This window comes from Neofelis nebulosa, chromosome 2 (genome assembly GCF_028018385.1).
Source record: "Neofelis nebulosa isolate mNeoNeb1 chromosome 2, mNeoNeb1.pri, whole genome shotgun sequence".
Taxonomy (NCBI): Eukaryota; Metazoa; Chordata; class Mammalia; order Carnivora; family Felidae; genus Neofelis; species Neofelis nebulosa.
This window is the reverse complement of record NC_080783.1, coordinates 165,983-193,827: the sequence shown is the minus strand read 5'-3', so window position 1 is coordinate 193,827 and position 27,845 is coordinate 165,983. Positions and strand designations below refer to the sequence as shown.

Here is a 27,845-nt window from a genome sequence, read left to right as displayed (position 1 = left end):
AGGAGTGCCCACAGTCTGTCCGGGGCCTGGGGCCTCCTTGAGGCCACGAGGGCGGGGGGTGGTGGTTCACGGGCTGTCTTGTCCCCATCCAGTGACATCTGTTACCTGGGCTGGGGCTGGGGGCGTTGCACAGGATGTCCCACTGATCACTCCTACTCCCCGCGTGGGCTGTGGTTTTGCAGTGGCCCCACGCCCTTCCCAATGACCTTGGGCTTGGCCACATGGCTCCGCTGGTCAGTGGGATGGGAGGGGCTGGGTTGCAATGGGGGTTGGGGGGTGCGTGAGGTGTGCCCTGGCCTCCTGGGGTCCTCCTGGAAGAGAGCCTGCTGGGGCCCAGGACAAACCCCCCGCCCGAAGCAGCAGGGTGGGCAGACAGCCCCTGGGGCCCATGAGCTCGAGCACAGCCCTTGCTGGGGAGCTGCCGAGTTTCAGGGGTGTTTGACACACATCGGCAAGTTGGAAGTGGAGGGCTATGTTGTCTGTGTTCTGCCTTTTTCGCTTCACCCCCCACTTTGTGGAAATGACATACTGGGTGCTTGGCTCCCGCGCCCCCACGTGATGCGTCCTCCTGGAGCCCCGTGGACGGTGGACACTGGCCTCATCCTCCCCACCCACTTTAGTCCAGGGCTGTCCTGGGGGTGAGACTCCCTGCCCTCTGAGCTGCAGCCCCTGGGAGCTCCTGTGTGACCGCTGAGCATGGTGGGGAGGTACTCCCGCGGGCACCAGGGGGCGTGGGAGTGTCCTGAGCCCCCGCCCACGGCACCCCTCTCCTCCTCCAGGCCCCCGGCCCACCCACCTTATTTCTGTCCTGTCGCACCCACTATGCCAGCCACCGGCCAGGGCAGGGAGGCCGCTGGCCAGCCCGGACCAATCTGGGGACCAGGACTCAGTCCCCAGATTGTGTCTGGGGACCAGTCACAGAAAGGGGGCTGTGTGGGAAGGTGGGTCACGGGCCTGGCTCCGATGCCCAGCCCCTCCCTCGCTGGCCAGCAAGCCACGGAGCGCCACCTCCTGTGCTGTTATGGGGTTTTGTCCTTTTCTTACGGACTTAACACTCGGTTGAGCACTGCAGACGTTTCCCCTGGTCTGTTTGTCTTTGAAGCTTATTTATTTACTTCCTGGATAAAGAGACAAATTTGCATGCGGTAAAATCCAGTATTTCTATCTAGCATTCCAAGGTCCCCATTCTGAAGTTGTTTTCATCCCAAGACGTAAAAGCTAGTTAGGCTTTCTCCTAGAATAAAGCAAGCTTTGAAGGAGTAGAAGGAGGAGAACAGGTCTTGAATTTGATCCCGTTTCCCAGATCCATCCTGAGAGGGTTCACGGACCCTCAGCCTTCACCTTGTCCCCTTCATTCTCAGCTCTGGGTCCAGAGGCCCTTGAAGGTGCCTATGGCTCCCTGGCGACCCAGGGCTGAGGGACCCCTGGGCATGGGGCCGGGTGAGCAGGTGGGAGCCCTGGGGGGCTGGCCTGGCAGGGAGGCCCACGGAAGGAGCCCTAGACTCCCTGCACCAGCTGGGCCCCAGGGAAAGTCCGGTTCTTTCTGAGAACTGAAGCTTAAGCTCTCCCGACTTGGGCTGTAGGGCGTGGCCTTGCACCTGAGCCAGGTCAGCTCCCGTGGGAGTCAAGTTCATACTCTGCACGTACCGCACCCTGCCCAGTGTCTGTGCCCAGGGGCTGAGGGTTGGCTTCCCTCCACCTGGACCGCCACCTGCCCACCGCCATTGCATGGGCCCCAGCCAGCATGCTGTCCCCGCCAGGTGGCACGCAGAGGTAAGTTGGGGTGCGCTGGGGTCAGCACAGAGACACAAAACACGTCTCTAGTCCCTGCATATTCCAGAGACCTGGCAGAAATGAGCTGTTCTGTGTTTGTCTTTAGAAGGAAGTCATATATTGGGCTATTTCTCAAGAATAACTGCCCTGAACTCACTCTTCATTTCAGGCTTGCGTGACCCCTCCCTGTCTTCCCAGGCCCGGCGCTGGTCCCGGCCTCTGTGGGGACGTGGGGCTCGGGGCCAAGGGGATGACGGTTTGGTGTCTGGAGTGAAGGCCTGGGTGGGCGGCTGCTGGGGGTCCGGGACCTCCTGGCTTTGTCCTTGTCCCCCCCTTCCCATGGCCAGGCCCCTGTGTGCAGCAGGAACTTCCTGGCGTTGGGGGGAGTTCCAGCCTGAGCCTCTGACACTCCAGGGCCAGATATCCACATGTATGTTTTAAGGTGCTCGCTGGAGGGTCTGAGGCACTTAGAGCAAGGTCCCCTCAGGTGCAGGCACCCGGCCCTGCCGGCTCAGGGTAGTAAGTGCTATGTTTCCCTTTGTATAAACAGAGGGAGTTGTGTTTTTTTGACAGTTCAGGTTCAGAGGGGGATTGGGTGTGTCTGGAAATGCTTTGCATTTTCGTTCTCTGTCTCATCCCACACACTTTGGGGAAACGCCAGTGCCTCTGGGCGCTCTCCCCATGGGCCCCGGACGTGGGCACGACCAACTCTTTCCTGGGGTGAGGACAGCGGGTCCCCAGGGGCCAGCTGACACAGGGAAGGTCCAGGTGTCCCCCTCTCCGTGGAGGTGGATGTGGTCACCACCCTGAGGAGGAAGCATGAAGTGGGGACGTCAGTCTATCAGCTGGAGGCCAAGCCCAGGTCCCACTGGCTGCCCGGCCTCTGGCGCACAGGGAAGGTGAGGGGCCCCAGGGGGAGCCCCCGGGAGCAGGACGCCTGGTGGGACAGCAGGGCAGTGTGTTGTGGTTCCAGGTGGCCGTCCTGGCACAGGTTTGGGCGGCGGCTGTGCTGGGTGTCCCAGGCTTACGGGTCCACTCAAAGCCCCGGGAAGAAGGGGCTGCCTGGGTCACTCGGACACGCTCGCTCACTGTCTTCACAGCCTTCGACTTGTTTGCTTTCCTCGGATTGTGCACATGTTCAGAGGCCCCTCTCTGTTCGGCCAGCAGGCTTGACTGGTTGACGGGTAAACTGAGCCATGGCCCTGGGGACAGAGGGACAGTCCCAGGCAGGCTTGCCTGGGGAGGTACCCTGTGTCCCTGGGCACAGGGAGGGGATAGCCCTGGGCAAACTTGGCTGAGCGGGTGCCCAGGGGCCCTGGTGGTCGGAGGAGCCGTCTGGAGCAGAGACACGATCTTCCCCTCCAGGGGGCTTGTGGTCTCAGCGAGTGGACTGTGATGGGTTAAGGCACAGACCCTCCTCTTTGGGGCACCCTCTGGCTTGGGTGGCATCCCCAGCGGGGACCCCGGCCCCAGGTGGCACAATCTGACTGGCAGCTGTTGGGGTGAAAGCCCAGATCTTCCAGGTCCTGCCTCAGAGTTGATGGGGTGGGGGTGGGGGGGCTCCTGAAAACCTGCCTTTCTGGTTTGAAGCCCAGCTCTGTTTCTGGGGATCGAGTATCCCCTGGAGTGCCGAGCCTCCGGTCCTGCCTGTGGGGTGTGTGTGTGTGTCCCCGTAGGGGGGCTGTGTGACCCTGTGGGGGTTGACCTCGCAGGAGGCTGTGGCTCCAGGTCTTGGGGCCGGTTCTGAGAGTGAGGGGGACGATGCAGGGGGATCTGGGAGTAGTCTGCTGGTGCCCACCTGTGGTGGCCGCGAAGGGGGGATGGAGAGGGTCAGTGGAGCCCGGGGGGAGGGTGCAGCACCTCCTCACCATGTCTAGAGCGTGCCGCCCCCAGTGTGTGGTCAGGTGGGGTTCACTCTGTCAGGAGTCACCGGTGCTTTTGGGAAAAGCCTGGCTTATGCCCCAAAGCTGTCGTGGAGCCCTATGGTCTGTCCCCACGTGGTCCGTGTGCTGGCCTGTCTGCAGCCGTCATCCTGACCGAGTGCTGGGTGGGTGTCCTCTGAGCTGGCTGCCGGCCAAGACAAGGTGTCCCCTCCAGGTGTGGCCTCCTGCTGGAGGGCTGGGGACGGTGGCCCTCACGGGTTCCCAGTCCACTAGTGGACCAAGGAATAAACCAGCTGGAAGATGCCGTTCTCAGGGTGAGTCAGGCCCACACCTTCCAGAAGGCACTGTTTGGTGTGGGACTGTGCGGCTTTGTGACGGGGCCACCGTGACCTCTGTGGCTGGTGCCCTGCTGGGCTGTCTGTCCTGGCCTCCAGGCCCCAGGGGTGGGCTGGGAGGAGGGTCGTGTCCTCCCTACACCTGGCCGTGGGAGTGGCTTGGCTCCCAGCCTCCTGGTCTGGCACCCCTTGAGGGCCAGGCCAGGTCTGCCCCAGGGCTTCTCAGAGCCACAGAAACTTCTGGGAGGGACAAACCGGGAGTGCTTTGCGAATTGTCTCGTATTTTCCCAGCATTATGGGCCACTGGTGCCCTCTGGAGCAGCCATCCGGGAGACACATTTGGCCTCTGCAGTGAAGGTGGTGACCGCCAGCCCTCCCAGGGTCACACCTGGTGGTCGCCCACCCTGCAGGGGCCTGGAGGGCAGGGCTGCGGCCCCACCACCTCCACGGTGCCCCAGTGTATGCGGGCTCAGGTGGCCAGCACAGGAGGCCACCTTTCCCCTGGAGGCCATCCTGGGAGCTCTGGAGGGACCAGAAGGCGAATGCCTGCCCACCCGCTGTTCCTCCCATTTCCCCCCCACCCCCCTCCCCGGGACCCTGGGAGGATCTCACGCCTCTGCTGGTGGGGATGGGCAGTGCCTGCCCTGGGCCACTGAGGCGGCAGGGCTCCTGGGTCTTGCCCCCTGCGGGGCCCCCAAGGCAGACTCTGGGTCCCTGCGGAGGGGGTACTGCAGTGGGGGTGGGGCCTTCACGCACCTCCCCCCCCCCTCCCCCCCGAGGAGGGAAGGTGCAGGCCAGGGTGGGCGAGGCTCCAGCTGTGTGACCGGATGGCCTGTCACGGAGCGTTCCAGTGGCGGGCCTGATGGGCTCTGGGCGTGAGGAGCTGGGACGCTCAGGCTGAGGACGGCTCGGGCACCAGGCCCTGCTGCGGCAGGTTGCTGGGCCAGGGCATGTGCTGTCCTTGTCAACGGGAGATGGACAGGGTGTGGAGGGGCCGGGGGTCGTGCCGTCGTGGGGAGGGGCTCCCCGGGGGCTCCTCGGCCTCAGCGCGCCGGGGAGGGAGTCAGGACAGCACCCGGCTGAGGCGGAGGGGCCGAGTGCCCACCTCCCCACGGCGACGGTGACCCAGGAGCAGCACCAGCACCCAGGACACACTTCATGGGTCTCTCTGCAAACAGGTGTCGAAACAACCCAGGCGACACCCTCAGGTGTTTTCTGGTCTGGTCTGTCCTGCTCCGTGTTTATTTTAATCTCCTCAGTTTGTTCTTTTCTACCCCACATCTGTCTTATTTTATTCTGTATCTGTTCAGTCCTGCTCTCTCTCTCTCTATCCTAACCCATCCTAACCCGTCCCGTCCCATCCCATCCCACCTGTGGCCATGTTTCTCTGTCATGTCTTGCGGACGGTTACAATGTGGCCTTCTTTTCTTCTTCTAGAAGAAGCCCTTGGGTGGAGGGCGGCCCATATTATTCGGGAGATGTTGGGTTTGGGTGTCTGGCAGCCCATCCCTGTTGTTTCTTTGTTCTTCTTTGTATGGATGGCTCTGTGCTCTACCCACCCTGGTGTTGATGGTGTCTTCAGCAGAGGAAGCTGTGCCGACCTGGGGGACCTGGGGTGGCCCTGCCCCCCGGCCTTGTGCTGATGCAGCTCCCAGGGGCAGCAGAGCCCAGCCTTTCAGGCCAAGTGCTTGGCTGTGGGCAGGGAGCCCTGAGTAACATCCATCCTGTCCTTGGCCCCCACCGATGAGATGCTCCGACTGTACCTGATGCCCTCAGCTTGTCCTCGTGCCTACAGTGGTACAAGGGGCTCAATGAGGGCCAGGTGAAAGATGACAGATGCACCATGAGCAGGGATTTGGCAGGGGGGGCGGCTTTGTGTGACAACCTTGGATCCTGCATGCGAGCCCTGGGTTGGAGCCCCAGATGGGCTGAGGGAGAATGTGTTCTAAGGAAGCCCATTGGGTCCGGAGGCCCAGAGGACAGACGGAGGGCTTTGTAACACTTGACGGTTGTGTGTACAGGTGAGAGGGGAGGGTGCTGGGTCTTTCCAGCCCATTCTCCTGCTTCCCTCGGGCCGTGGGACCACCGAGATGGAACAGAGAGTGTGGCCGGGCAGGGGGCTGGGTGTAGCCCGGGGCCTCCTGTGCATTCTGTGGGGCTGAAAGTCAGCTCCCCGGATTAGGGTCAGTCCTGTTTTTTCTAGATTTTTGCTGAAACTGGCTGACTACTGGATGACCATCAGGCATTTGGTTCTATGTCCTTCTTCAGTACCACTGAGGCCAGTGTCTGTTTATAAGGAACTGGTCAGCTGGAACAGCAGGTGTGGGTGTGTGTGGGTGTGTGTATGTGTGTAGGTGTGTGTGTGGGTGTGGGGGGTGTGGGGGAGGGTGGGAACGAGTAATCCGGATATAAAAAACCCATTTCCGTCAGCCCCCCGTGAGTCTCCCTCATAGTAAGCAAGCTCGCCAGACCAGAAGCTCCTGAGCTGGAGGTGGGATGTGCAATACTGTTTTTATCCGTGATTTGAGTCTCGTGTTGGTTCTTACCCACATGCCTGGGACTTCTCCCTGAGGGACCTGGGAGCAGACCCACCTGGGGCTCAGGGGCCTGGGGCCTTGAGCTCTCCCACGGGTGCCCCCCGGGACTGGACCAGGGCCACGTCTGGCAGACGGCCAGACTGGCTCTCGGGCCTCTGCTGCAGGGGTTCTGGTGCCACTTGCTGGGACTCTGTGGCCTCTAAGAGCAAAGCCTGACCGAGAGCCTGCTGGCCCCCCGGATGCCACGGGACACCAGCCTTTCATGTTCCCGAGGCGGGCAGCAGGCCCACCACCTGGATGCTGGGCACTGAGCTCCACCCCAGGCATTCCGAGGCAGGAAGGTTGAGACTCTGGGAGTTGTCCTGTGAGCAGCCCAGGCCAAGCCCCCAAGGAAAGGGAGGTCCACAGAGACCTTTGTGCCTGAGCGGCAGGCACTGGGGGGTGGGGGGGTGGGGGGGGGATGTAGGAAGCCCCTTTCAGCTAAAGGCACTTGGGAGCACTGTCACGTGGTAATCATTTCCAGCTATATTTATTTGTTCCCACAATTACTGGCTTTCAAAAAAAGTTTTTTTTGCCATCTGAACACTTTGAAAATATTTTTAAATAGGTTTTTTTTATCACTTTAAACAGTTTTATTGGCACGTAATTCACATAGCAAACAATTCACCCATTTACCGTCGTGCAGCCACTGGGCTCTCCGTAGAGAACGCACGTCTGTGTGTCGGACACACAGGCCACAGAGGGGCTCCCGGCTCCCCATCTGGCGGTTGGCAGCAAATCCCGCCCACCCGCGGCCCTGAGGGTGGGCCACCTGGCACCCTGGCGGCTCCAGAACCGTGACCCGGCGGCCCCCGTGGGCGTTTGGACCACAGGTTCTTTTGGCAAAAGAAGAGCCTCTCTTGAGAAGCACACGGACATCTCTGAGGACTGTTTGTTCTAGTCGGACAGCTGTGAGAAACAGGCCAGTTCTTGTCGCCTCAAGGCCAAAGGGGAGAATTTCGAACAGATGGTCCGCGTGTGACAGAGCTTCATTCGGCTCCTCTGCAAGGGACCAGTAAACACACCGTGTTTGCAGAAGGGAGTTTATGTGGCGGCACAGTGGGGTCTGTGAGATCGCGAGGGTAGAGACCAGCCTGGGTAGTATCCCGTGTGGGCCTTGCCCAGTGGGAGCTAGAGTGTATATGGGCTGTAAAACCACTGTGGCTTCATCCACACTCAGGTACGAGGGGAACCCCCCACCCCCCGGGAAGGCCTCACGGGTTCCGGAGAAATGGCATGACTGCTGTGCGGGAACCCCAGGGCCCTGGAGCCCTGGGACCACAGTGAGGCCTTCTAGAGCTGGGAAAGCTTGTCGCTTCTTTTGTGGGAAGGGGACAGGGTATGCCAAGAAATGGTCAACACTGGTGTGTGCGCAGTGTGGATGGAGCCAACGACTCTAATTCGGCCGTCTCCCGCGAGACCACACTCCCGGGCGGGAAAGGGGACGCAAGAGGCAGCAGGAAGAGGTTTGTTCAAAAAGCTGCAGTCTTGAATCACAGCGGACCTGTCAGTGTGAGCTCGTGAGCGATTCTGCCTCGACATGTGCCGTTCTAACTTTGTCGCCCCTGAAACTACGACCTTCCCTGAGCAGTGAACACCCCAGCCCCCAGATTATGGTCCCTAAGGACCGTCCCTACCAGTGGGACCAGGGTTTCTTGGAGATGGGGCTGGCTCCAGGCCCAGGCCGGGAGGCGAGCAGGACAGGGCTGGAGTGTCCTGTGTCCCAGCCAGCACGGATGCAGCGCCAGGGGCACCAGGATTCTGGAATGAAACAGTGGCACCCAGTAAATGGGCAGCATGGGAGAGAGACTGGAAGTGACAGCCATGATGTACAAAGAATGTTCTTCTTCTAGTGATAAGCACCCAGAAATGGGACTTGGACGAATGTTTCATTTACAGTGGCAAGAAAAACTAGCAAATCAAAATAAATACAATGGGAGGCACAGGACCGACGTCATGAAAACAGCCAGAATGTGTTGAGAGTGTCCAGGTTGACCGTCTGATTGAAGGTACAGAGCTTGGACATACAGACGGAGGACGGACGGACACAGTGCTTCCCGTGGTGTGGCAGCATTGTAACGATGTCCCTCTTTCCAAACTTGCACCAACGCCCCCCCCCCCCCCCCCATCTCCCTTCCTGGGCTTCTGGTGTCCCCCAAGTTCTGCCCTGTCCACTGAGGGCTCCGCTGGGCACCTTTCCGCTCTTGACCCCGGCCGTGTCCTTCCCTTGGGGTCCCCACCCCTCTCCATCTGGGAGGTCACTGATGTGTTTCTTCCCTGTTTGTTCCCTGGCTGGGCCACAGTGATGGCCCTGTGGGTGGGGACAGCGTGGCCCTCTGGTTAACGCAGCTCTGGGTCACAGGCCTCTTTTGCATCCTAGCATGGGGTCCTGGGCGAGGCTTGTGACTTCCCTCTGCCCAGTGGCTACCAGCGATGACCCATGGGGACACCACGGGGTAGAGCACGTCAGGTGCTGGGATAAGGGGATCCGTGGTGCCTACAGGATAAATTCCTGGTCACAACCTGGCTGGGCAAAGGCCCTGTGCATTTTATTATTTTTTTTTTTTTTAAATTTTTTTTTTTTTCAACGTTTTTTTTTTTTTTTTATTTATTTTTGGGACAGAGAGAGACAGAGCATGAATGGGGGAGGGGCAGAGAGAGAGGGAGACACAGAATTGGAAACAGGCTCCAGGCTCCGAGCCATCGGCCCAGAGCCTGACGCGGGGCTCGAACTCACGGACCGTGAGATCGTGACCTGGCTGAAGTCGGACGCTTAACCGACTGCGCCACCCAGGCGCCCCTGCCCTGTGCATTTTAATCCAGAGTTCCCAAGAGGCGGTGCCAGTCAGGACACCAGTGACAGGGAGGGAGGGACAGCCTTGGGCTCTCCACACCTGCCACGTTTAAATGTCGCCCGTTTGGAATTTATTCTCATCCGTGGGGTGAGGGAAATCCGGCATAAGCCTTTTCCAGAGCTAGCTAGCCAGCTGCTCACACCATCCACTGCTGCCTCCCTCCCTCCCCTCCCTGGAAAGCTCCCTCACCCCCCACCCCTCCCCTGGGCTCCTGTCCTGCACTAACACCAAGGAGTTTCAGAGAGAGTGGTTTTCTATGCCTTGCAGTGGAGACCCCATGTCCCTTATAATTACTGCTTAGAATGTTCCTGGCTATTACTGTATGACTTGCTTCCCTTTGAACTCTAGAATTGACTTATTATTAAAGATTCTCTTCTGGGAATTATGTTAAACTTTGAGCGTGTTTGATGCGGAAATCTGGTCACCTCCTTTGTCCCAGGATGGGGGTGTGCCGGCCACTGCCGAGCGGGGGTGAGGGCCTCCTCTTTGCTCCTGTTTCGGCCTCGGGGCCAGGGGGCCCTGACTGGTGGGCCACGTGTGGATATAGCCACTTCTCCTCCGAGGAGTGCAGTGCCACCCCCCCCCCCCGCCCCTGTTCCCAGCTTGTCACACCCCTGTGTACCCTGTGGAGCTTTATGTGAAAGCCCCAGTCTGAGCAGGAAGTTCCTCCCTATGTGCTCTCCAGATGCTAAGCTCTTTGAGTCCAGATGTGGCACCCAGTTCCCTCATAATCTGTGAGCTGACCTCCTTCAAGGCCGAGGGCCCACAAGGCAGAGCCCCCTCCCCCCGCGCCCCCTCTGGCCACCGCCACGCCCTCCACTTCCCCTGGTCAGAGGCCTTTTGGGTACCGGCTACCCCTCCAGGGAGCCCCTGGGACAGCCTGCCGACCCAGGCACAACCTGTTGGGGACACTCAGGCCCCCCAGTTAGGCTCCAGGAAGAGACCCCCTCTGTCTTTTTCCTTTCAAGCCCGGGGAAGTATGAGGCTCAGCCTCTGAGCACAGGTCTTGTCCAAGGGGAGGCCTGGGGAGCTAGCTCCCTTGTGTACAGGGAAGCAGGTGGGTGGGGAGCGCACTCTGGGGGAAGGCTGAGGAGCTGGGAACAGCCTGGAAGGACGGCTGTGAAATCTTCCCAGCCACATCGGCAGACAGGGGCCAGGCAGCCGCCTGTCCTGGAGTCGAGGATCTGGGCTGGGCGGCTCCTCCCGGCTCGCCCCTCTTGGAGTTCAGAGTCCCAAGCTCTGTGTTGTCGTTGGCAAAGCCCAGGAGGGGACACCGGGGTCCTCTCTCCGACAGGTCAGGGCACGGAGCTAACCTAGTCAGTCACCACTAAACCGCGTGTGTCTCCCATCAGACGGCCGGGCCACAGGCCGGGCGTGACGGGCAGAGCTCGGAAGAGGCTGCAGCCCCTCTTGGTGGCTCTGAAAGGACCCTGACTCCGGCTGTCTCGGGTGGAAGGAGAGACCCCGGCCTCTCCCTGCCTTAGCTCCTGTCCGCAAGGTGCCGTCCCCGTCGAGTGAGGAGGTCCAGGCTGTTTTCGGCTGTGCAGACACAGCGGGACAGCTCGCTATCAACTGCGGCTGAAAATACCTCGATGCAAATGGACATTTCTAGTGCACAGGGGCTGAAAGCATTAACAGGCACCAGAACGGGCATTTATCGGTCTGATGTCAGGAACATGATTGCAGACCAGGGCCCGGTGAGGCCCTGAAGACGGTTTTCCCGCCACGTTGCGGCATGCCTACGGGTGGCCGGCTGCAGCTCTGTGTCCGGGGCCACCTGGGTCGTGAATTCTGTATGCAGAACCTGACGTCAAGTGCTGTCACCTGAGTGCTGCGGTGAACAGAGGCCTGACTTCCGGGTGGCTCTGGGCCACCTTGCTGCTGGCCTGGCCACCTGGGTCCTTGGCCACTAGCCAGGTCACGTACTTCCTCCAGAGATGTGTCTGCCTCCGAAGGCAAGCCCAGCTCGGGCCCAGGCTGCAGCCCACCGTTCCCAGAGATTTACAGAAATATAGCCATATAGACACCCACCACCTTCTCCCTGTCCCCCCACTACAGAGGCTGGAAACACCGAGGAATGCTTTCTCAGCAACCCCTTGCAACTGGAGGTGACCATGTGACTGAATTTTGGCCAACAAGGTGGAGGTGGAATTTTGCTAGGGGCTTTAAGAAGGTGTCTGCCTCTACCATGGCTAGCTCTGCCCCTTCTCCCTTCTTGCTGATCCAAATGTTGATGTGATGTCTGGAGCTTGGCAGCCATCTTGTGACCATGAGGCTACAAGCTGGGAGAGGGAGAGATGTCAACATCCTCAATGTGGTGGGGCTAAGTCTGCCAGAAGCAGCAGCCTCCCCTCTCCAGACTTCTGGATTGGTGAGGAGAATCCACCATTGTTTTCTGACTGGGGCGCTAAGTTATATGGCATTTTTATCCTGATGTGCAGATGTGTGTCACAGCCCCAGCAATTCCTGACTCCTTTTCCAGCCACGGGCTGGCATCTCTGCTTGGGTGTCCCAGGACATTTCATATGCAACAGATTTGCTCCCCCCACCTTCCAAACGTGTCCCTGCCCCGCTGCTCTCTCTCTCCTCCATCCCACGCCGCTCTTCTCTTGTGGGGCCCCTCCCCTCCCCCCAGTGGTGGAAAATCAGGACGTCCCACCTCTCAGACCCTCTCTTTTTTTTTTTTTTAATTTTTTTTTTCAACATTTATTTATTTTTGGGACAGAGAGAGACAGAGCATGAACGGGGGAGGGGCAGAGAGAGAGGGAGACACAGAATCGGAAACAGGCTCCAGGCTCTGAGCCATCAGCCCAGAGCCTGACGCGGGGCTCGAACTCACGGACTGAGAGATCGTGACCTGGCTGAAGTCGGACGCCCAACCGACTGCGCCACCCAGGCGCCCCTCTCAGACCCTCTCTTGATGCGCCCGTGGGGGTGCGAGCTCAGGGGTCTATGGCAGGCCAGACTCCCAAGGATCCCTGCTGAGGGCTCATCAGCTGGCCCCTCTCGCTGCCCCCCTCCCCAGCTTCTTCTGGCTTCTGAGCAGCAGAAGGGTGCAGTACGGGGCCAAGAGGGGGTAGAGTTTGATGATTCAGGCCCTTCCTGGGTCTCAGCCCCCAACCCAGAGGCCCCATGGGGTGGGCGCAGGTAGGTACTCGATAGGAGCTGATACACGGATGACAGGGGTGGGGGGTGGAGGGGGTGGTGCCGGCCCCGCCCATGCCCCTGAGGGGGGCTGAAGGGCTCGCTCTGCCCTACAGGTGCTTCCAGGCCATTCTCCTTCTGGCCCTGATCGTGTTCCTGCTGGCTGGCTTCCTGCACAGGGACATCAGGCTGTTCGCACCGTGAGTTCTGTGTTGGGTGCCCCATGGTTCGGACACTGCCTCCTCCCAGAGTCGTGCCTGAGACCCCAGGCTGTCCACCTCTGGGTGGCATCCAGCACTGGCTGGTGACCATTCCTTTCAGGGATCCTATAGCCCTCTGGAGCCCTCCCAGTGTCTCCTGTGGACAGTGAGCTGCCCAGCCTCTGGGGAGGGCTCGGGGAGGACGGGGGGGGGGGCCTGGGTGTCGGGCAGAGCCGCTGTGTGCAGAGGGTGACCAGGTGCTGGGAAGCAGGGCCAGGGCCCGCGGTAGGTCTGGGACGGCCAGGCCCCTGTCCCCCTGCCTGCCAGTGGTTCGTCCTCTGTGAAGCCAGGTCCTCAGGGGTGGTCACCCAGGTCCAGGGCTGGCCACTGGGAGGTCTTGTGGCTCCAGGCCTCTTCTCCCTGACCCTACCACCTCTGGTTGGATCTCCCCAAGGGGCACCCAAGCTGCCCGGGTCTCTGCTGGCCCCCCCATTGTACCCAGGGCTGGCACAGCTTCTGGATCCCGTCCGCCCCCCCTCCCCCACTATCCTGGGTTATTCTTACCGGTCACGCACTCGGGCACGGAAGGTGCCCGCTCTCCAGGCTGGTCACAGCTGGGAGGTGCTGTCATGGGATCACGAGAGAGGCCACCAGTGTCCATTCTGGCCCTGCAGTCAGGCTGGCCGGTCCAGGCATGAAGAGTCAGCCAAGAAATGCTGGGTGTGGTGTCCAGTCCACAGGGCCAGAGCCATGCTGGGTGCCCTGAGAACCAAACAGAAAGTTGGGAGGCAAAAGAAAGGGTGCCAGGGCCTGGGGACTGAGCTGTGGGATGTGGGGGGACAGATGATGTGGCACTTAGGGAGCAGTCAGGTCCGTGCCAGTGGGCCCTCTGGGGTTGCAGGGTTGGGGTCTCTGGTGGGTGGGGGGCACAGGTTTTGGTGTTACTGTAGGGAAAGTGTGGGTTAGGGGATCTTGGGTTAGGGAAAGCTCGGTGGTGGATGGTCTGAGGGTCTCCAGGTTGTGGGGTTGGGGGTCTCTCTGGGCGGGGGGCCCGTGGGCCCTCCCTGGTTGACATTGGCTGTGCTCTCCTCCCAGCCTGCTCGGGGGCCAGGCCGAGGGGCCACCCATTATCAACGTCATGTTCCTCAAGACGCACAAGACCGCCAGCAGCACGGTGCTCAACATCCTCTTCCGCTTTGCGGAGACGCACAACCTGTCGGTGGCGCTACCCGCCGGCTCTCGCTTTCACCTGGGCTACCCCTGGCTCTTCCTGGCGCGCTACGTGGAGGGCCTGGAGCCCCCCGGCCCGCGGCGGCATTTCAACATCATGTGCAACCACCTGAGGTTCAACCTGCCGGAGGTGCGGGGCGTGCGGAGGAGGGCAGAGGTGCAGGGGGTGAGACGCAGCCCCAGGCACTTTGTGGCTTTGAGGTGTGACCATGGGGTGGGGGGTGGGGGTGGCCTGCACGCTGGAGAGACTAAGGCTCTGAGTGTGCGTGCGTGCGCACCTCGCCGGAGCCTCACACGGGGCCGGACGAGGCCTGCCACACACCTTGCTCCCCTCCCCTGCTGACGGGTGCCTGCAATTGCTTTTGGAGTCGGATGTGGGCACCCTCGTGGCCTGCCGCCCTCTCCATCTGCGTCTCTGGACTCCCACTCTTGGTCCCCAAACCCACCGACCTCTCCCTCCCCAGGACCTTTGCACCTGCTGCCCCCTTTTGAGGGGGCACTCTTCACAGCTCCTCCTCAGGGTATTTAAAAATGTTTTCTTAAGGTTTATCTTTGAGAGAGGGAGAGAGAAAGGCAGAGTGTGAGCAGGGGAGGGGCAGAGAGACAGGGAGACACAGAATCGGAAGCAGGTTCCAGGCTCCCAGCTGTCAGCACAGAGCCCGACGTGGGGCTCCAACTCAGGAGCCATGAGATCATGGCCTGAGCCGATGTCGGACGCTCAACCCACTGAGAGCCACCCAGGCACCCCTCGGATCTCCGTTTAAAGGTCGTCACTTCCTCCCGCCGGCTTCCCTGACCTGCCTTCGGAAGGCTTAGCGGGGTGGGGGGGTGGGGCAACGAGAGGGGGCGGGGCCCCCGTCGAGGTCTTTCGGATTCTTCTGGACAACGGCGGCCGGAGGAGGGTGCGGGCAGGGGAGCGAGGCGGCCCCGGGTGCCCCGGCAGAGGAGTCACCAGCCCTTCCCGTCATGCCTCCAAACAGGTGCAGAAGGTCATGCCCAACGACACTTTCTACTTCTCCATCCTCAGAAACCCCGTCTTCCAGCTGGAGTCCGCCTTCGCCTACTACAGGAAAGACGTGCCCGCCTTCCGGGCGGCGGGCAGCCTGGACGCCTTCCTGGCCGCCCCGCGCACCTACTACCACCGCGGCGCGGGCCTGCGCAACGCCCCCGCCCGGAACGGCATGTGGTTCGACCTGGGCTTCGACAACGACGCGCCGGCCGACGAGGCGTACGTGCGCGCGCGCCTCGCCGACGTGCAGCGGCGCTTCCAGCTGGTGCTCATCGCCGAGCACTTGGACGAGTCCCTGGTGCTGCTGCGCCACCTGCTGCGCTGGCGGCTGGACGACGTGGTGGCCTTCCCGCTCAACTCGCGCAGCCCGCGCAGCGTCGCCGGCCTGTCGCCCGAGGCCCGCGCGCGCGCCCGGCGCTGGTGCGCCCTCGACTGGCGCCTCTACGAGCACTTCAACCGCACCCTGTGGGCCCGCGTGCGCGCCGAGCTGGGCCCGCGGCGCCTGCGCTCCGAGGTGGCCCGGCTGCGGGCGCGGCGGCGGGAGCTGGCGGCGCGGTGCCTGCAGGACGGCGAGGCCAAGAACCGGTCGCAGATCACCGACCGCCGGCTGCGCCCCTACCAGTCGGGCGTGGCCGACATCATGGGCTACAACCTCCGGCGGGACCTGGACAACCAGACGCGGCAGATGTGCCGGAGGATGGTGACGCCCGAGCTCCAGTACATGGCCCACCTGTACGCCCGCCAGTTCCCGGGGAAGCCCCCCAAGAACATCCCCTTCCTGGAGGACTAGAGGGACGGGGTCGGGCCCCCCGTGTGACTGCAGCCCCCTACTGTCATGGCGGGGAGGCCGTGGCACCAGTTCATGCGGGGGTGGGGCGGGGGGGGGGGGGGAGCTCCCGCAGCAGCCCCTCTTTAGGGTGAAGACCCCTGTGAAGGCACCCACCCGGGATCCATTCTCTTGGAGGGGCCTTTTCGGTGAGGGCCCCGATCTCGGACAGTAGGGACACCTGGTCTGATGGCATGAACCTGTTCAACAGAATACGCTCGCATGTTTAATTAGACGTCAGTACACCGCCCCACGAAGGAACACACACGGACACGCGGCCCATCAGAGCGCATGCCAGCACGGCCGGGGGAAGGAACCACTGGACACGTGAACCATCAGAACTGGAACTCAGAGAACCCAGAGGGGCTTGGGCAGCAGGGCCATGGGTCCCTGAGGGAGCCCAGAGTGGCTCCCTGAACTTGCCGGTCACAGAGACACTTGTGCCACACCCACAGGCGGCACTTGGATAACAGGCCCAGGAAACTGGTATGAGGCAGCGAGTCTGGAATGTTCAGCTTCCCATCTCTTTGGCTGTATGAGGTTTCTTTCCAGCTGAAGAATGGCTTCAGGTTGAGAAATGTTCAAACTGTGTATAAGACGCATGGTTTGGCCGGAGCACAAGGTGGGGGTTAGTCCTGCAGCTCCCTGTTGGGACAGCCCCCCGGAGTGTCTGCCGGAGGAGCCCCCGCGGCTGGCGGCACCCTCCCTTGTGCCGGAGACCCCCTCGGGTGCAGCGCCAGAGGGGGGCGGCTTCCAGGCACCCCTGTTTGCCACCCGTGGGGAGGGACTGAGGACCCCCTGCCTAGCAGGACAGGATCTCTGGCTGCCCCGGGGCCCAGTGCTTAGGGCGGGGTGCACACTGGAACCGGATGCCCCTTGTCCCGAGAGAAGCGGGGTGCCTGGGGCAGCCAAGAACCAGAACTGCTCTCACACGCTCAGCCGGGAGGCTCAGCCTGGCCTGTCTGCCGGGTGCCCGGGGTCTTCTTCCTTCCACGCCAGGGTCCTCGGCCCGAAGTCCCCAGTTGCCTGGCCGGGAGGGGGTGGGGGGCACCTGTGGAGGGGGCGTGGCCGCACTTTTCAGGGGGTGCGGCACTTTTCAGGCCGCACTTTTCAGCATTTCGCAGAGACACCCAGCCATCAGAACAGGCAGCAACTACCTTGGACATCAATTTAATGGGAAATTTAAGAATAAGGAATCTTCAGTGAGATTAGAGGACATATTGCAGAGATTTTTGAGAGTAAAACAGGATATCAGAAACTGAAAACCTGACTTCCCCAAAACTGCACAGAGACAGTAAAGACCAGAACGGACACTGCAGAGAGCTAGGGGCAGTGGGGACCGTGGAGGGACGTCCTGGGGGAATGGAAGGGAGACCAGATGCAGGTTAGGCAGCACGTGGGTAACAGAGTCCCAGAAGGAGAGTGAGGGATTTATAGGTAAGAAACTATAGCCACACAAAGAAATGAAAATATTACCCCCATTTGAAGACAGACTCAAATTGGGTGCCCTGGGCGTCAGGCAGGCTCCACCAGTTAGCCTGGGCCAGCGTGCCCGTCCAGGATGAGGACAGACGTGCCTTGTCTTGTCCCCAGTGCCAGGACCACAGAAGGGGGTCTGTTCTCAGCACGCCCATCAAGAACGCAAAGTTATAATAGGAATTCAATGATGTTTGCTTTTGCCTTTGAGGTTGGCAGGAATGTAAACTGGTTCTGTCTCTTTGGAAGGAAATTCAGGGGTATTTATTACAAGGTAAAGTGCATGTGGTCTGTAACAAAAAAAACACGGAAAACCATCTGCTCAGGAAATCCATTCAAAAGGGGTATTTAAAATGCTTGGGTCTGTAGCCAATAAAAGTGGGGAGCACAAAGCCAGGCAGAAAATCCCTTTGGGGGGGGATTTCAACGCCTTTGTGATGCTGGGGTCAGGGTGGGGGCAGGGGGGCAGTGATGGCCGGCTGTGGGCTGATTTTTCAGGAGAAGCTGGAAATACAGGTTTTCATGTAAAATCTCCATGTTTTGTTAAAAACCTGCTGGTGTCTCACTAAAACATTATGGGGTCGGGGAGGATGGGTGACCAGGTGGAGGGAATAAGAGGCACAAACGTCCAGTTAGGGAATAAATAGCAATGAAGGTGAGGGGCACAGGACAGAATGCAGTCAGTCCTGTGATAATGTTGTTTGCAGGTGGGAGTGAGCATTTTGTAATACATATAATTGTGTCCCAACCTGAAGCTAATATAGTGTCATATGTCAACTACACTTCAATAAAAAAAAACAAAACAAAACAAAAAAAAAAAACCACACCAGAAAACAAAACAGAACCCATAGATCTCTTGTTCTGTTTCTAGAGGAAAGATCGTTGTCACACATGAAAAACAGCTGGTTTTCAGATGAATACACGTGAAAGATTATTAACGGCTTACTTAGAAAATCTCTATGAATAAAAGTTTTCCAAAAGGTAAATTATTTACTAAGCACTCCTTGGTATCGTTAAAAAAATAAAAACAACCCGCAAAGTACCCGAATCCCAAATCCTTACGCAGAGGGAAGGAGGCCTGTCCAAGAGTCTCCTCCTTCCAACGCCCCAGTGGGTATCGTGGTTAGACGGCCCTGCTGAACGTGGGCACTTTGCCCACGTGACTTGGAGGCTCCGTGGGGGGCCCATCAGACTGCATCAGGCCCAGACTTGGGGGACACTGGGAGCGAGATGGTGTGAGTGGAGCCCTGAGAGGTGGGGAGGCTGTGCCGACTCCTTCCCCGTCTTCCCTTTCCTTCCACGGCAGATCTCCGGGCTTCCGTCTGGGCGCAGGCTGCCGGCTAGGGACATCCTTGCTGCCCAGTGGCCTGGCCGGCATCGGGGTCGCCTCCCACCCGCTCCCCAGGTGCCCCCCCCGGGGACCTGAACAGTCCCGGCAGGTTTATGATCCCTACGTGGACATCTTATGATGTCATAATCTCCCCAGAGCTCGGTTTCCCCTTCCAAGTCCTGTTGTAACACCTGACGTGAGTTCCCTCCTTGGTGAGTCACACATAGAACCTCCACCAGGTGAGTTAGCACACAAAGAAAACTTTATTTGCGGCAGAGAAGGAGATCACGGGAAATAACTTCCAAAGCCGTGACCCTCGAGCAAGGGTGGCTGGGTTCCTTTCATTTAGGGTTAGGATGGAATGTTCAGAAAGGGGAGCCTCGTCATCCCGTGTAGAGGCAGGCACGTGGTCGCACACGGGCCTTAAGGAAACCTTCCGCCTACACACACGCTATGTGTTGTAGAAATGAGGCTTGGGCTCTTCCTTGGATGGAGGATGGAACGTTATAATGAGGTGAGGGTAACTGTCGGTGGCTCCGTGGGTCACTCCGTGGTCCGTCCGCGCAGGCGTGAGTCGGGGGTTGAGCTCACACTGGTCTGGGTGGTCTGGGCGGTCTGGGCCCCCAGAGCTCTTCGCCCAGACTGTCGTTACTGCTTGGGGGAGGTTTGAGTTTCCTCCACGGGATGCTTTACCTGGCGGGTCTTGTGCCTGAATGAGGAGGTGAGGGGGAAGGAAGAGCTTCGGGAAGGATGGGGGATGAAGGTCGGGGGGACAAGTGGGTGGCAGTAGAGCTCAGGTCTCAGGGTCCTGCAGGTGACACCATGTCAGAGGGAGGGGCAGGGGATGGAGTGTCAGAGGGTGGGGCCCAGGGGGCTCCTGAGCAGGACGGCCCCTTGGCCTTTCCACGGACGGCAGCTGGGGTGCTGAGGGCTCCCCTGGAGCCCCGGCCCGGGCAGCGGCCCCCCGGGAAGTGGGCCCTGGTGGAAGGGGCCAGCGTGGCAAGGTGGCTGGGGCTAGGAAGGGGGTGGGGTGCTGGCCCGCCGGGCCTGAGCTGGCTCCCCAGCACGGACGCGGGGCTGAGGTCCGGTGAGAGCCAGAGGGCCCGGCACCCCCGGGGCGGTGTGGGGGTCACGGCGCGTGGCCGGGAGTCTGAGCGCTCACTCGGCTTCACACGGCAGGTGTCTCTGGCGAGGCTTGCGGGCAGCGGATATCCGGGTCCAGCTCAGAGGTCCGCCGTGGCCCTTTGCTGGAGGGTGAGCCCCGACACTCCAGGGTGGAGAGAGCTGAGCAGCAGAGAGGAATGCAGTGTGGCCCTGTCGCGACGCCCGGCCCCTCCCCGGGGTGCCCTTCTGCACCTCCACCCGCTCTCCCAGCTGCACAGGCTTTAGTCGCACAGCTGGCGGGAGGGTCCTGGATCCTGGGTCCTGACGCGGCCCTGGGATCCCGCCAGCTCCCGGCCCCCGCCCACACAGCGGGCCGTTCTCTGTCTCTGAGCTGCTCAGGGGCTTGGAGAAGCAGGCGCTCCTGTTGCTGCCCCACAGCCAGCTCTTCAGCCTCCCTGTGGTGCCCGGTGAGTCCCCTCCCCGCTCACCCGCACCCCAGCCCCGAGGGCCAGAAACGGCGCTCCGTTCCCTCCCTGGTGGCCCTTCTCTGGGCAGAGGGCAGTGGGTGCCTGGACTGAGGGCCGTCCAGCCAGAGGTTCCGCATGGACGCCCGCTCCCCCCCCCCCCCCCCCCCCCCCCCGCCGTGGGATGAGGTCCTGGCCCAAGTGACAGGTGTGCCGAAGGGCCCCAGGGGTAGATTTAGAGGTTGGGTGATGCAGACAGGGCGCAGGAGCTCAATGCCAGGGGCACCGTCCCAGCCTGCAGGATCCGACGGGTGTGTAGGCCACACTCCACCAGGCACAGGGTTGTAATTGAGTCCTTGCCCCTGACAGGGCACAGGACAGGCAGGTTAGACTGGATTCCCATCCGGCAGGGCAGTGACGGAGCTAAGAGGGCCCCTCTGTCCGCTTGTCCGCAAAGCCTGTCCCTCCTCATGCTATCTTCGTGTGCGTGCATTTAAGTGCCCTGCAGCAGGCCAGGATCCTGGTCCAAGGGACAGGAGACGTGCTGGTCCGGAGGGCTGTCCTGAGTGCTCCAGGGAGCCCAGACAGGATGTTGGGACACAGCTGTCCTATCCTGGTCAAGCAGACCCCTGCTACCTGCTCATCTGGGAGCCCCCGGGGCCCTGCTCTTCCTTTTCGCTTGAGGGGGTCTTCCTGGGACTTTGGGCTCTGCCGAAACCCGCGGCCTGGCCTAGACAAGAAGAGCGCTGAGGGCCCGGCGGCCCTGCCCTGCTCTGTGCAGCCAGCAGCGCGAGCCGCTGGTCTGGGGAACCTCCGTTTCTCCTGCTCTGTCCGCAGGGTGGGGGTGGGGTGGGCCCAGAGCCTCTGCCTTCCCCGACACCAGCCCAGGTGGTCTCAGGGCCTGTGGAGTGAGCCAAGTGGAGAGAATGTCCCCTTGTGTCCATTCAGCCTTTGGGGACACGTGGCATGTGCACCTGCTTCCTGCTTGGGGACAACTGCCCCTTGGATGCAGACTGGGGGCGGGCCGGGGGGCTTCCGGCACACAGGAAGCTGCTCTCAGAGCCCCAGAGGCTGTGGTGGGGGTGGGGCGGGCAGTGGGGTGGGCCTGCGTGCCGCCCACGAGAGCCTTTCGGGAGCAGGTGGCCCTGGGCTGAGGTGGACTGAGGCGGACACGTCTGTCTGTTTGGGGGACCTCAGGAGAGGAGGCCGAGCCAGCGGCAAGGCCTCCCGTGTGTCCCGGCGAGGCCACTCCTGCGGTGGGTGCTCGTTCCCGTGACCGGTCACCCCTCTGCATCCTGTCTCCTCAGACACGCACTGGCCGTGCCTGTGTGTGTGGGGGCTTGATCTGCCGAGAGGGGTACTCTGAGCGTGACGTGGGGTGTTTCGCTCTCTCCCGCCTCCCTGCCTCGCCCTCCCCTCAGTGCCCTCAGGTGCCAGTTACCTCCCGGTGCCTGGCGGTGGGCCTCTGGCTGCTCCAAGTTCGGCGTGTGGCACCCCTGCCCCTATTGCCTGCGGTCCCCTGGGCCTCTCTGCTCACTCACTCCCGTCCCTGCGGTGGAGGGGGGGGTGGGGGAGGGGGGGCTGGGCCAGCCCTCATTTGTCTTGTGCAAATCAGAGAAAGAGGCCTCCACGTGCACCCCAAATGTGAGCCTCCCTTGGGAGCACACTCCTAGGAGGGGGGCTGCCTCCAGGAAGTCTGCCCTAGGCCACTCTCTGTCCCCTGCTTGTGGGCCAGCCACAAGCCACAAGGCTTGTGGGCCTTGTGTCCAGCCAAGGTTTTGGGGGTTGGGGCTGTGAGGGGCATGGGGCCCAGGGGCAGGGGCAGGTGGGGCCGGGGTTGTGGAAGAGAGGCCTGGAGTGCAGTGGGGAGGGTCTCCTCTCTCCTTGCTGAATCTCCCCCCCCTCCTGCCAGGGCCCCCCTGGTGCCTGGAACGTTGCCTCCCCTCGGTCCCTTCCCCTCCCCTTCCCCCACCCTCTTAGCCTTCCACTCTGGGAAGCCCCCAAGCACACCACCCCCTCCCCAACCTGGCTTCAGCTTGTGGGGTCCAGCTGGGGGGGCCTGGACACTGGGGTGTGTACCTTCCTCCCTTGAGGCACACGTGGGACCCATTTGGGGCACCCTGTGGGGGGTGTCTCTGCTGGACCTCCTCATGACCCCAGCTTTGCTCAGGAGCCTGAGGGACTGGTCCCCGGCACCCATAGGTGGCCTGCTAGGGACCTGGAATTCAGGCCCCTTCTCTGCAGGAGCCCCACTGGCGCCCCCTCTTGGTTTCAGCAGGCCCCCCCCCCCCCCCCCCCCCCCCCCCCCCCCCCCGTCTCCTGGCCACTCCCAAGAGCCCCCTGACCCCCAGGTCTGAGCAGGGTGGTGGCGGCAGCTGGGGCACCTTCCCCGAGAAGCCTGCGGCCGTGGGTGTGGGACGCAAGCTCCTTCTGTCTCCGAGGCTCCTTCCTGCGTGGTGAGTGTGCACACCGGTGTCCGTACCTGTGCCGCCTGCCCGGCTCTCCCTGTCTCATTTTCGGGGTGTCTAGCGCGTCTGTACCTGTGTCTCTCTGTGCTTGTGTGGCTCCCGTGCTCGTGGGGTCCCTACTGGGGGAAACTGAACCCCTGCGTGTCTCAAACGTTGTGCCCTGATTGTCCACTTGGACAGCCTCCTGCCTGTGTCCGGGCACGGGGTGGGCAGTAGGGGCACTCCGGCCGGGGGCCCCCCGCTTCTGACACCGAGCAGGCAGCTCCCTCTCGGGGGGACCCGGTTGAGAGGAGGAAGGGTCGACTGCAGACGTTTGGGGGTGCAGTGGCAAGGAGGGAGGGGTGGGCAGGGACGGCCGTGGACGTGGGGTGAGGAGCCCGGGACAGGGTGGTCTCCGAGGAGGAGGGGCACAGGGAGGCGCGCGGGTGGGTGGGGGCGTCTGCACCCGCAGAGCCCCCTCCCCCATCCAGGCGCACAGGAGGGGAGCGCGCCAGCCCCGCCCTCTGACCCCGGGGGCCCGGGGGGGGGGGGGGCGGGGGTGTCCCCGCAGAACATGGGGGCCCCGCGCGTCCCCGAGCGGACAGTGCTCTTCCAGCGCGAGAGGAGCGGCCTGACGTACCGCGTGCCCGCGCTGCTGCCCGTGCCCCCCGCGCCCACCCTGCTGGCCTTCGCGGAGCAGCGGCTCAGCCCCGACGACGCGCACGCGCACCGGCTGGTGCAGAGACGGGGCACGCTGGCGGGGGGCTCCGTGCGGGTGAGTGGCCGGGCGCGCCCCGCGGGCAGGGCCGGGGCGGGCCGCTGCCGCGCGCGGGTAAACTGAGACCGCCCCCCCCCCCCCCCCCCCGGCAGTGGGGCGCCGCGCGCGTGCTGGGGACGGCCGCCCTGGAGGAGCACCGGTCTATGAACCCCTGCCCAGTGCACGACGCGCGCACGGCCACCGTCTTCCTCTTCTTCATCGCCGTGCGGGGCCGCACCCCCGAGGCCGCGCAGATCGCCGCGGGCAGGAACGCCGCGCGCCTCTGCTGCGTGACCAGCCGGGACGCGGGGCGCAGCTGGGGCGCCGCCCGGGACCTCACGGAGGAGGCGGTGGGCGGTGCCGAGCAGGGTAGGCGGGGCGGGGTTCGCTCGGGGTGGGGTCCGCTCGGCTCGGTCTGCGCTGGGAGGGGGCCTGCAGAGTGGAGGGGTCTCACCAGGTGACGGGAGGGGGGCTCTGCACTGCGGGGGCGGGGGAAGGGTCCGTCTGCAGGTCACGTGGCTGCCTACTCCCCCACACCGTTTCTTGGGACTGACCCCCCCCCCCCCCCCCCCGCCCCTCCGAACCCCTCAGTCCCGTGAATGGGTGTTGGTCACCCCCACCTCCTGGCGGCAGGAACAGGCTCATCTAACCAAGCCCGTCTCGCTCTGAGCGCTGAGGCCCCTCCTTCTTAGCACCCGGACCCCGGTGTGGGGGGGGGGGGGTGTCCAGCCCAGGGCCAGGCAGGTGGCCTGACCCTAAAGCTTTTCCTCCACTCCTGCTGCCCCCTCCCCGAGGGCCATAGCACCCACTGCTCCCCGAGGCGACCCCAACCGTGGTGTGGCGACACTGGCCCAGGGGTCACGCTGATCCTTGTAGGTGGGAGCTGAGCTGAGGGGATGTGGCAGGCTTTGAGACCTGGCCAGGACACACGGAGCTGCTCCGAAGAGCGCTCTGTTCCTGTGGACCCTACCCCATGCGACCCAGGCCCAGGGCCTGACCCCACCCTGAGGGTCCTTGTACCCCTTCTGCCCTTGGCTGCCCCTCTGGGCAGGGCTCACGCTGAGCACTGCCAGTGGCTGCCCCCCTGGGCCCAGGGACTAGCTACCTGCTGCCGTCCGGAGAGCCTGGCAGAGTCACCTTCCCCGGGCTCCCTGCTCCCGCTAGTGGTGAAGAGAGGCTTGTCCAGCCCTGAGGGATTCGGAGTGGCCGGCAGGAGTGCGGGTGGGGGTGCAGTCCCCCATTTCCTCATGAGCTGTCCCCACATCTGAGGCACTGGCTCCAGATCGTCCCTGACCCCCAGGGCGGTGGCGTCTGGCTTCCGCCAAGGCTGCCTCCCAGCTCGGATGATCAGCAGTCCCTCTTCTGCAGACTGGGCCACATTTGCCGTGGGCCCGGGCCACGGCATCCAGCTGCGCTCAGGCCGCCTGCTGGTGCCTGCCTACACGTACCACGTAGACCGGCGGGAGTGCTTTGGCAAGATCTGCAGGACCAGCCCGCATGCCTTCACCTTCTACAGTGACGACCACGGTCGCACCTGGCGCCACGGAGGCCTGGTGCCCAACCTTCGCTCGGGCGAGTGCCAGCTGGCCGCGGTGGACAGCGGGCAGGCCGGCCACATCCTGTACTGCAACGCCCGGAGCCCCCTGGGGAGCCGCGTGCAGGCGCTCAGTGCGGACGAGGGCACCTCCTTCCTGCCCGGGGAGCTGGTGCCCGCCCTGGCCGAGACCGCCCGGGGCTGCCAGGGCAGCGTCCTTGGCTTCCCTGCCCCACTCTTTAGCAGGCCGAGGAATGGTAGATGGCCAGTGGGTGCCGGGAGCCACTCCTACTCTCCACACCTCTGTCTTGGAGTCCAGGAACCCTCAGAGGAGGGTACTGGAGACACCCAAGGGGCCCAGGGGCCCAGCGGGATGGAGGGATGTAGGGACAGCCCCGAAGAGCCTGGCCTGGGGCCTGGGCTCCGTGGGATCATGGCGGCCTGGACCTCGAAGGTCCCCGGGCCCCCTGCCACCCTGTCTCAGAGCCCCACCTGGCTGCTGTATTCCCACCCGGTGGGGCGCAGGGCTCGGCTCCATATGGGAATCTATCTGAGCCGGTCCCCCCTGGATCCCCACAGCTGGACGGAGCCCTGGGTGATCTATGAGGGGCCCAGCGGCTACTCTGATCTGGCATCTGTCGGGCCAACTGTCAAGGGAGCCCTGACCTTTGCTTGTCTGTTTGAGAGTGGGGCCAGGGTCTCCTACGAGGAGATCTCCTTCTGCATGTTCTCCCTTGGTGAGGTCCTGCAGAACCTGCCGCCGGGCCCCAAGCCACCCGGCCTCGGGGACAAGCGTCTGGAGCGCTGCCGGCCTTCCTGATGGGCTCTCTGGTCCGACCCATTTGTACATACCTCATAGTATGCTTTGAAATAAGAAACAAAAGTGGGCAGACTTCTAGGAGACATAGATCCACAGTTACAGTAGAAAATTGTAGATACAAGTCTCAATGACTGACAGAGTGAGCAGACAAAATCAGGTTGCGCACAGAAGCTTTGGCCAACTTGCCCAAGAAGCTTCACTCAGTGGACACACGCACAGCACTGCACAGAACAGAATCTACAGTCTGTTGGAGTACACGTAGGTGTGAAAATTGACATTATATTGGATTATGAAGTCAAGTCTCTAGAAGACTTCAAAGGATTGAAAATCACAGTGAAATTGAGCTAGAAATGAAAACAAAAGGAAACTTAAAATCTTCCTTGTGGGGGCACCTGGGCGGCTCAGTCAGTTCAGCATCCGACTCTTGATTCCGGCTCAGGTCGTGATCTCGGGGCTCCTGGGACCGAGCCCTGCGTTGGGCTCCGCGCTGAGCTTGGAATTCTGTCCCTCCCTCTCCCTCTACCCCTTCCTTGCTTCTCTGTGTCTCTCAAAAAAAAAAATTTTTTTTTCCAATCTTGTGTCTGAAAATTGAGAAACACAATTCTGAATTTACCCCTGGTTCAAAGAAGACGCTACAGTGAAAATGGAAAAAGACGTTGAAGTTAATTGTGTGAGCACCGCAGGCAATCTGTGAGTTGAGCTGAGCCAGGTGGGTCCCGTGGGGGCGGGGGTGGGGGGAGGTGCCGTGATGCCAGCACCTTAGAAAGTGGCAGTAAGTGAAGTCCAAGGAAGCAGAACTAGAGGGACAGGAGACTTCAGACACCAGAGGGAATGGCCAGAGCCAGAGCTGGGTTTTTAGAAAGCTAGTAAAACTGATAACCCCCTCGAGGGGCTGGTCATAAAAGACACAAAACGCACAAATCCAGTATCAGGAACGAGATGGGACACACGAGGAGGGCCCTACAGATGTTCACAGGTTTCAAGAAGATACTAGGAACCATTTATATGAATGGACAATTCCTGGAAAAATACAACTTATTAAAGACAAAATACCCCTCCCCCGTTCATGCTCTGTCTCTCTCTGTCCCAAAAATAAATAAAAACGTTGAAAAAAAAAAAAATTAAAAAAAAAAAAAAAAAAAGAAAAAAAAAAGGGGCGCCTGGGTGGCGCAGTCGGTTAAGCGTCCGACTTCAGCCAGGTCACGATCTCGCGATCTGTGAGTTCGAGCCCCGCGTCAGGCTCTGGGCTGATGGCTCGGAGCCTGGAGCCTGTTTCCGATTCTGTGTCTCCCTCTCTCTCTGCCCCTCCCCCGTTCATGCTCTGTCTCTCTCTGTCCCAAAAATAAATAAAAACGTTGAAAAAAAAAAAATTAAAAAAAAAAAAGACAAAATAGCCTGAAAAATCCTATTAAAGAAGTTAATCTGTAATTTAAGATCTCCGCACACTGGGGCACCTGTGTGGCTCAGTAGGTTGATTGTCCGACTTCGGCTCAGGTCATGATCTCGCAGTTAGTGGGTTCGAGCCCCGCGACGGTTTCTGTGCTGACAGCCCAGAGAGCCTGGAGCCTGCCTCAGATTTGGTGTCGCCCTCTCTCTCTCTGCCCCTCCCGTGCTCACACACTCTCTCTCTCAACAATAAATAAAACATTAAAAACATAATAATAAAAAAAATATGTGCATTCTAGGAAAACTGCAGGGGTACATGTTTTTCCCCGTGAATTCCGCCAAACATTTCAGGATACCTGCTGGTTTATCGGATAGTTTCACTTTGCAAGAAATTGCCCAGCCTGTTTTCCAAAGTGGCCGCAGCTCGTCTTTGGTGAGGAGTCTGTTTAGAGCCTTCGCCCTTTTTTAACTGTGCTGTTTGCCTTCTCATTGGGAGTTTTAAGACTTGTTTGCGTGCTTTGGCAAGTGAGCGTATGGAAAGATGCCCCCATGGGGAAGACCAAGTAAAACAAAGAGCAGGACGCGATTAGCCTATCAGCGCGGCGGGTCCGGAAGGCTGACAGCGCCGCCTGCTGGCGAGGGGTGGAGCAGCAGGAGCGTTCTCCTGCGGCGGGCGGGGCGGCCACGTGGGAAGAC

At 61.3% G+C, this 27,845-nt stretch overlaps 3 protein-coding genes across 7 annotated transcripts; 2 read left to right on the top strand and 1 right to left on the bottom strand.

The window, feature by feature from the left end:
- The first annotated feature begins 584 nt into the window (after positions 1 to 584).
- Positions 585 to 16,910, top strand: GAL3ST2 (galactose-3-O-sulfotransferase 2). 2 transcript variants are annotated; one of them, XM_058698434.1, is made up of 4 exons: positions 585 to 1,773; positions 12,683 to 12,766; positions 13,862 to 14,126; positions 14,977 to 16,910. In XM_058698434.1, the coding sequence occupies exons 1-4, from the start codon at positions 1,745 to 1,747 to the stop codon at positions 15,793 to 15,795; spliced, it is 1,197 nt and encodes a 398-aa protein (XP_058554417.1). In that variant the 5' UTR covers positions 585 to 1,744; the 3' UTR covers positions 15,796 to 16,910. The 2 variants fall into 2 exon arrangements, with proteins under 2 accessions (XP_058554417.1, XP_058554416.1); XM_058698433.1 differs by lacking the exon at positions 585 to 1,773 and having other exon boundaries at positions 12,330 to 12,766.
- A 1,967-nt stretch (positions 16,911 to 18,877) lies between these two features.
- On the bottom strand, positions 18,878 to 20,608 carry LOC131504329 (uncharacterized). Its single transcript, XM_058716463.1, has 3 exons — positions 20,463 to 20,608; positions 19,800 to 20,354; positions 18,878 to 19,376 (listed from the first exon to the last, which is right to left on the bottom strand). Exons 1-3 carry the CDS (start codon positions 20,606 to 20,608, stop codon positions 19,286 to 19,288), a joined length of 792 nt encoding a protein of 263 aa, XP_058572446.1. The 3' UTR covers positions 18,878 to 19,285.
- Positions 20,100 to 26,813, top strand: NEU4 (neuraminidase 4). Of its 4 annotated transcripts, none has more exons than XM_058698424.1 (5): positions 20,100 to 20,208; positions 22,557 to 22,661; positions 23,224 to 23,427; positions 23,523 to 23,778; positions 24,778 to 26,813. In XM_058698424.1, exons 3-5 carry the CDS (start codon positions 23,227 to 23,229, stop codon positions 25,761 to 25,763), a joined length of 1,443 nt encoding a protein of 480 aa, XP_058554407.1. In that variant the 5' UTR covers positions 20,100 to 20,208; positions 22,557 to 22,661; positions 23,224 to 23,226; the 3' UTR covers positions 25,764 to 26,813. The 4 variants fall into 4 exon arrangements, with proteins under 4 accessions (XP_058554407.1, XP_058554410.1, XP_058554409.1 ...); XM_058698427.1 differs by having other exon boundaries at positions 20,130 to 20,208; positions 22,567 to 22,661; XM_058698426.1 differs by lacking the exon at positions 20,100 to 20,208 and adding an exon at positions 21,771 to 21,849.
- Positions 26,814 to 27,845: the final 1,032 nt, after the last annotated feature.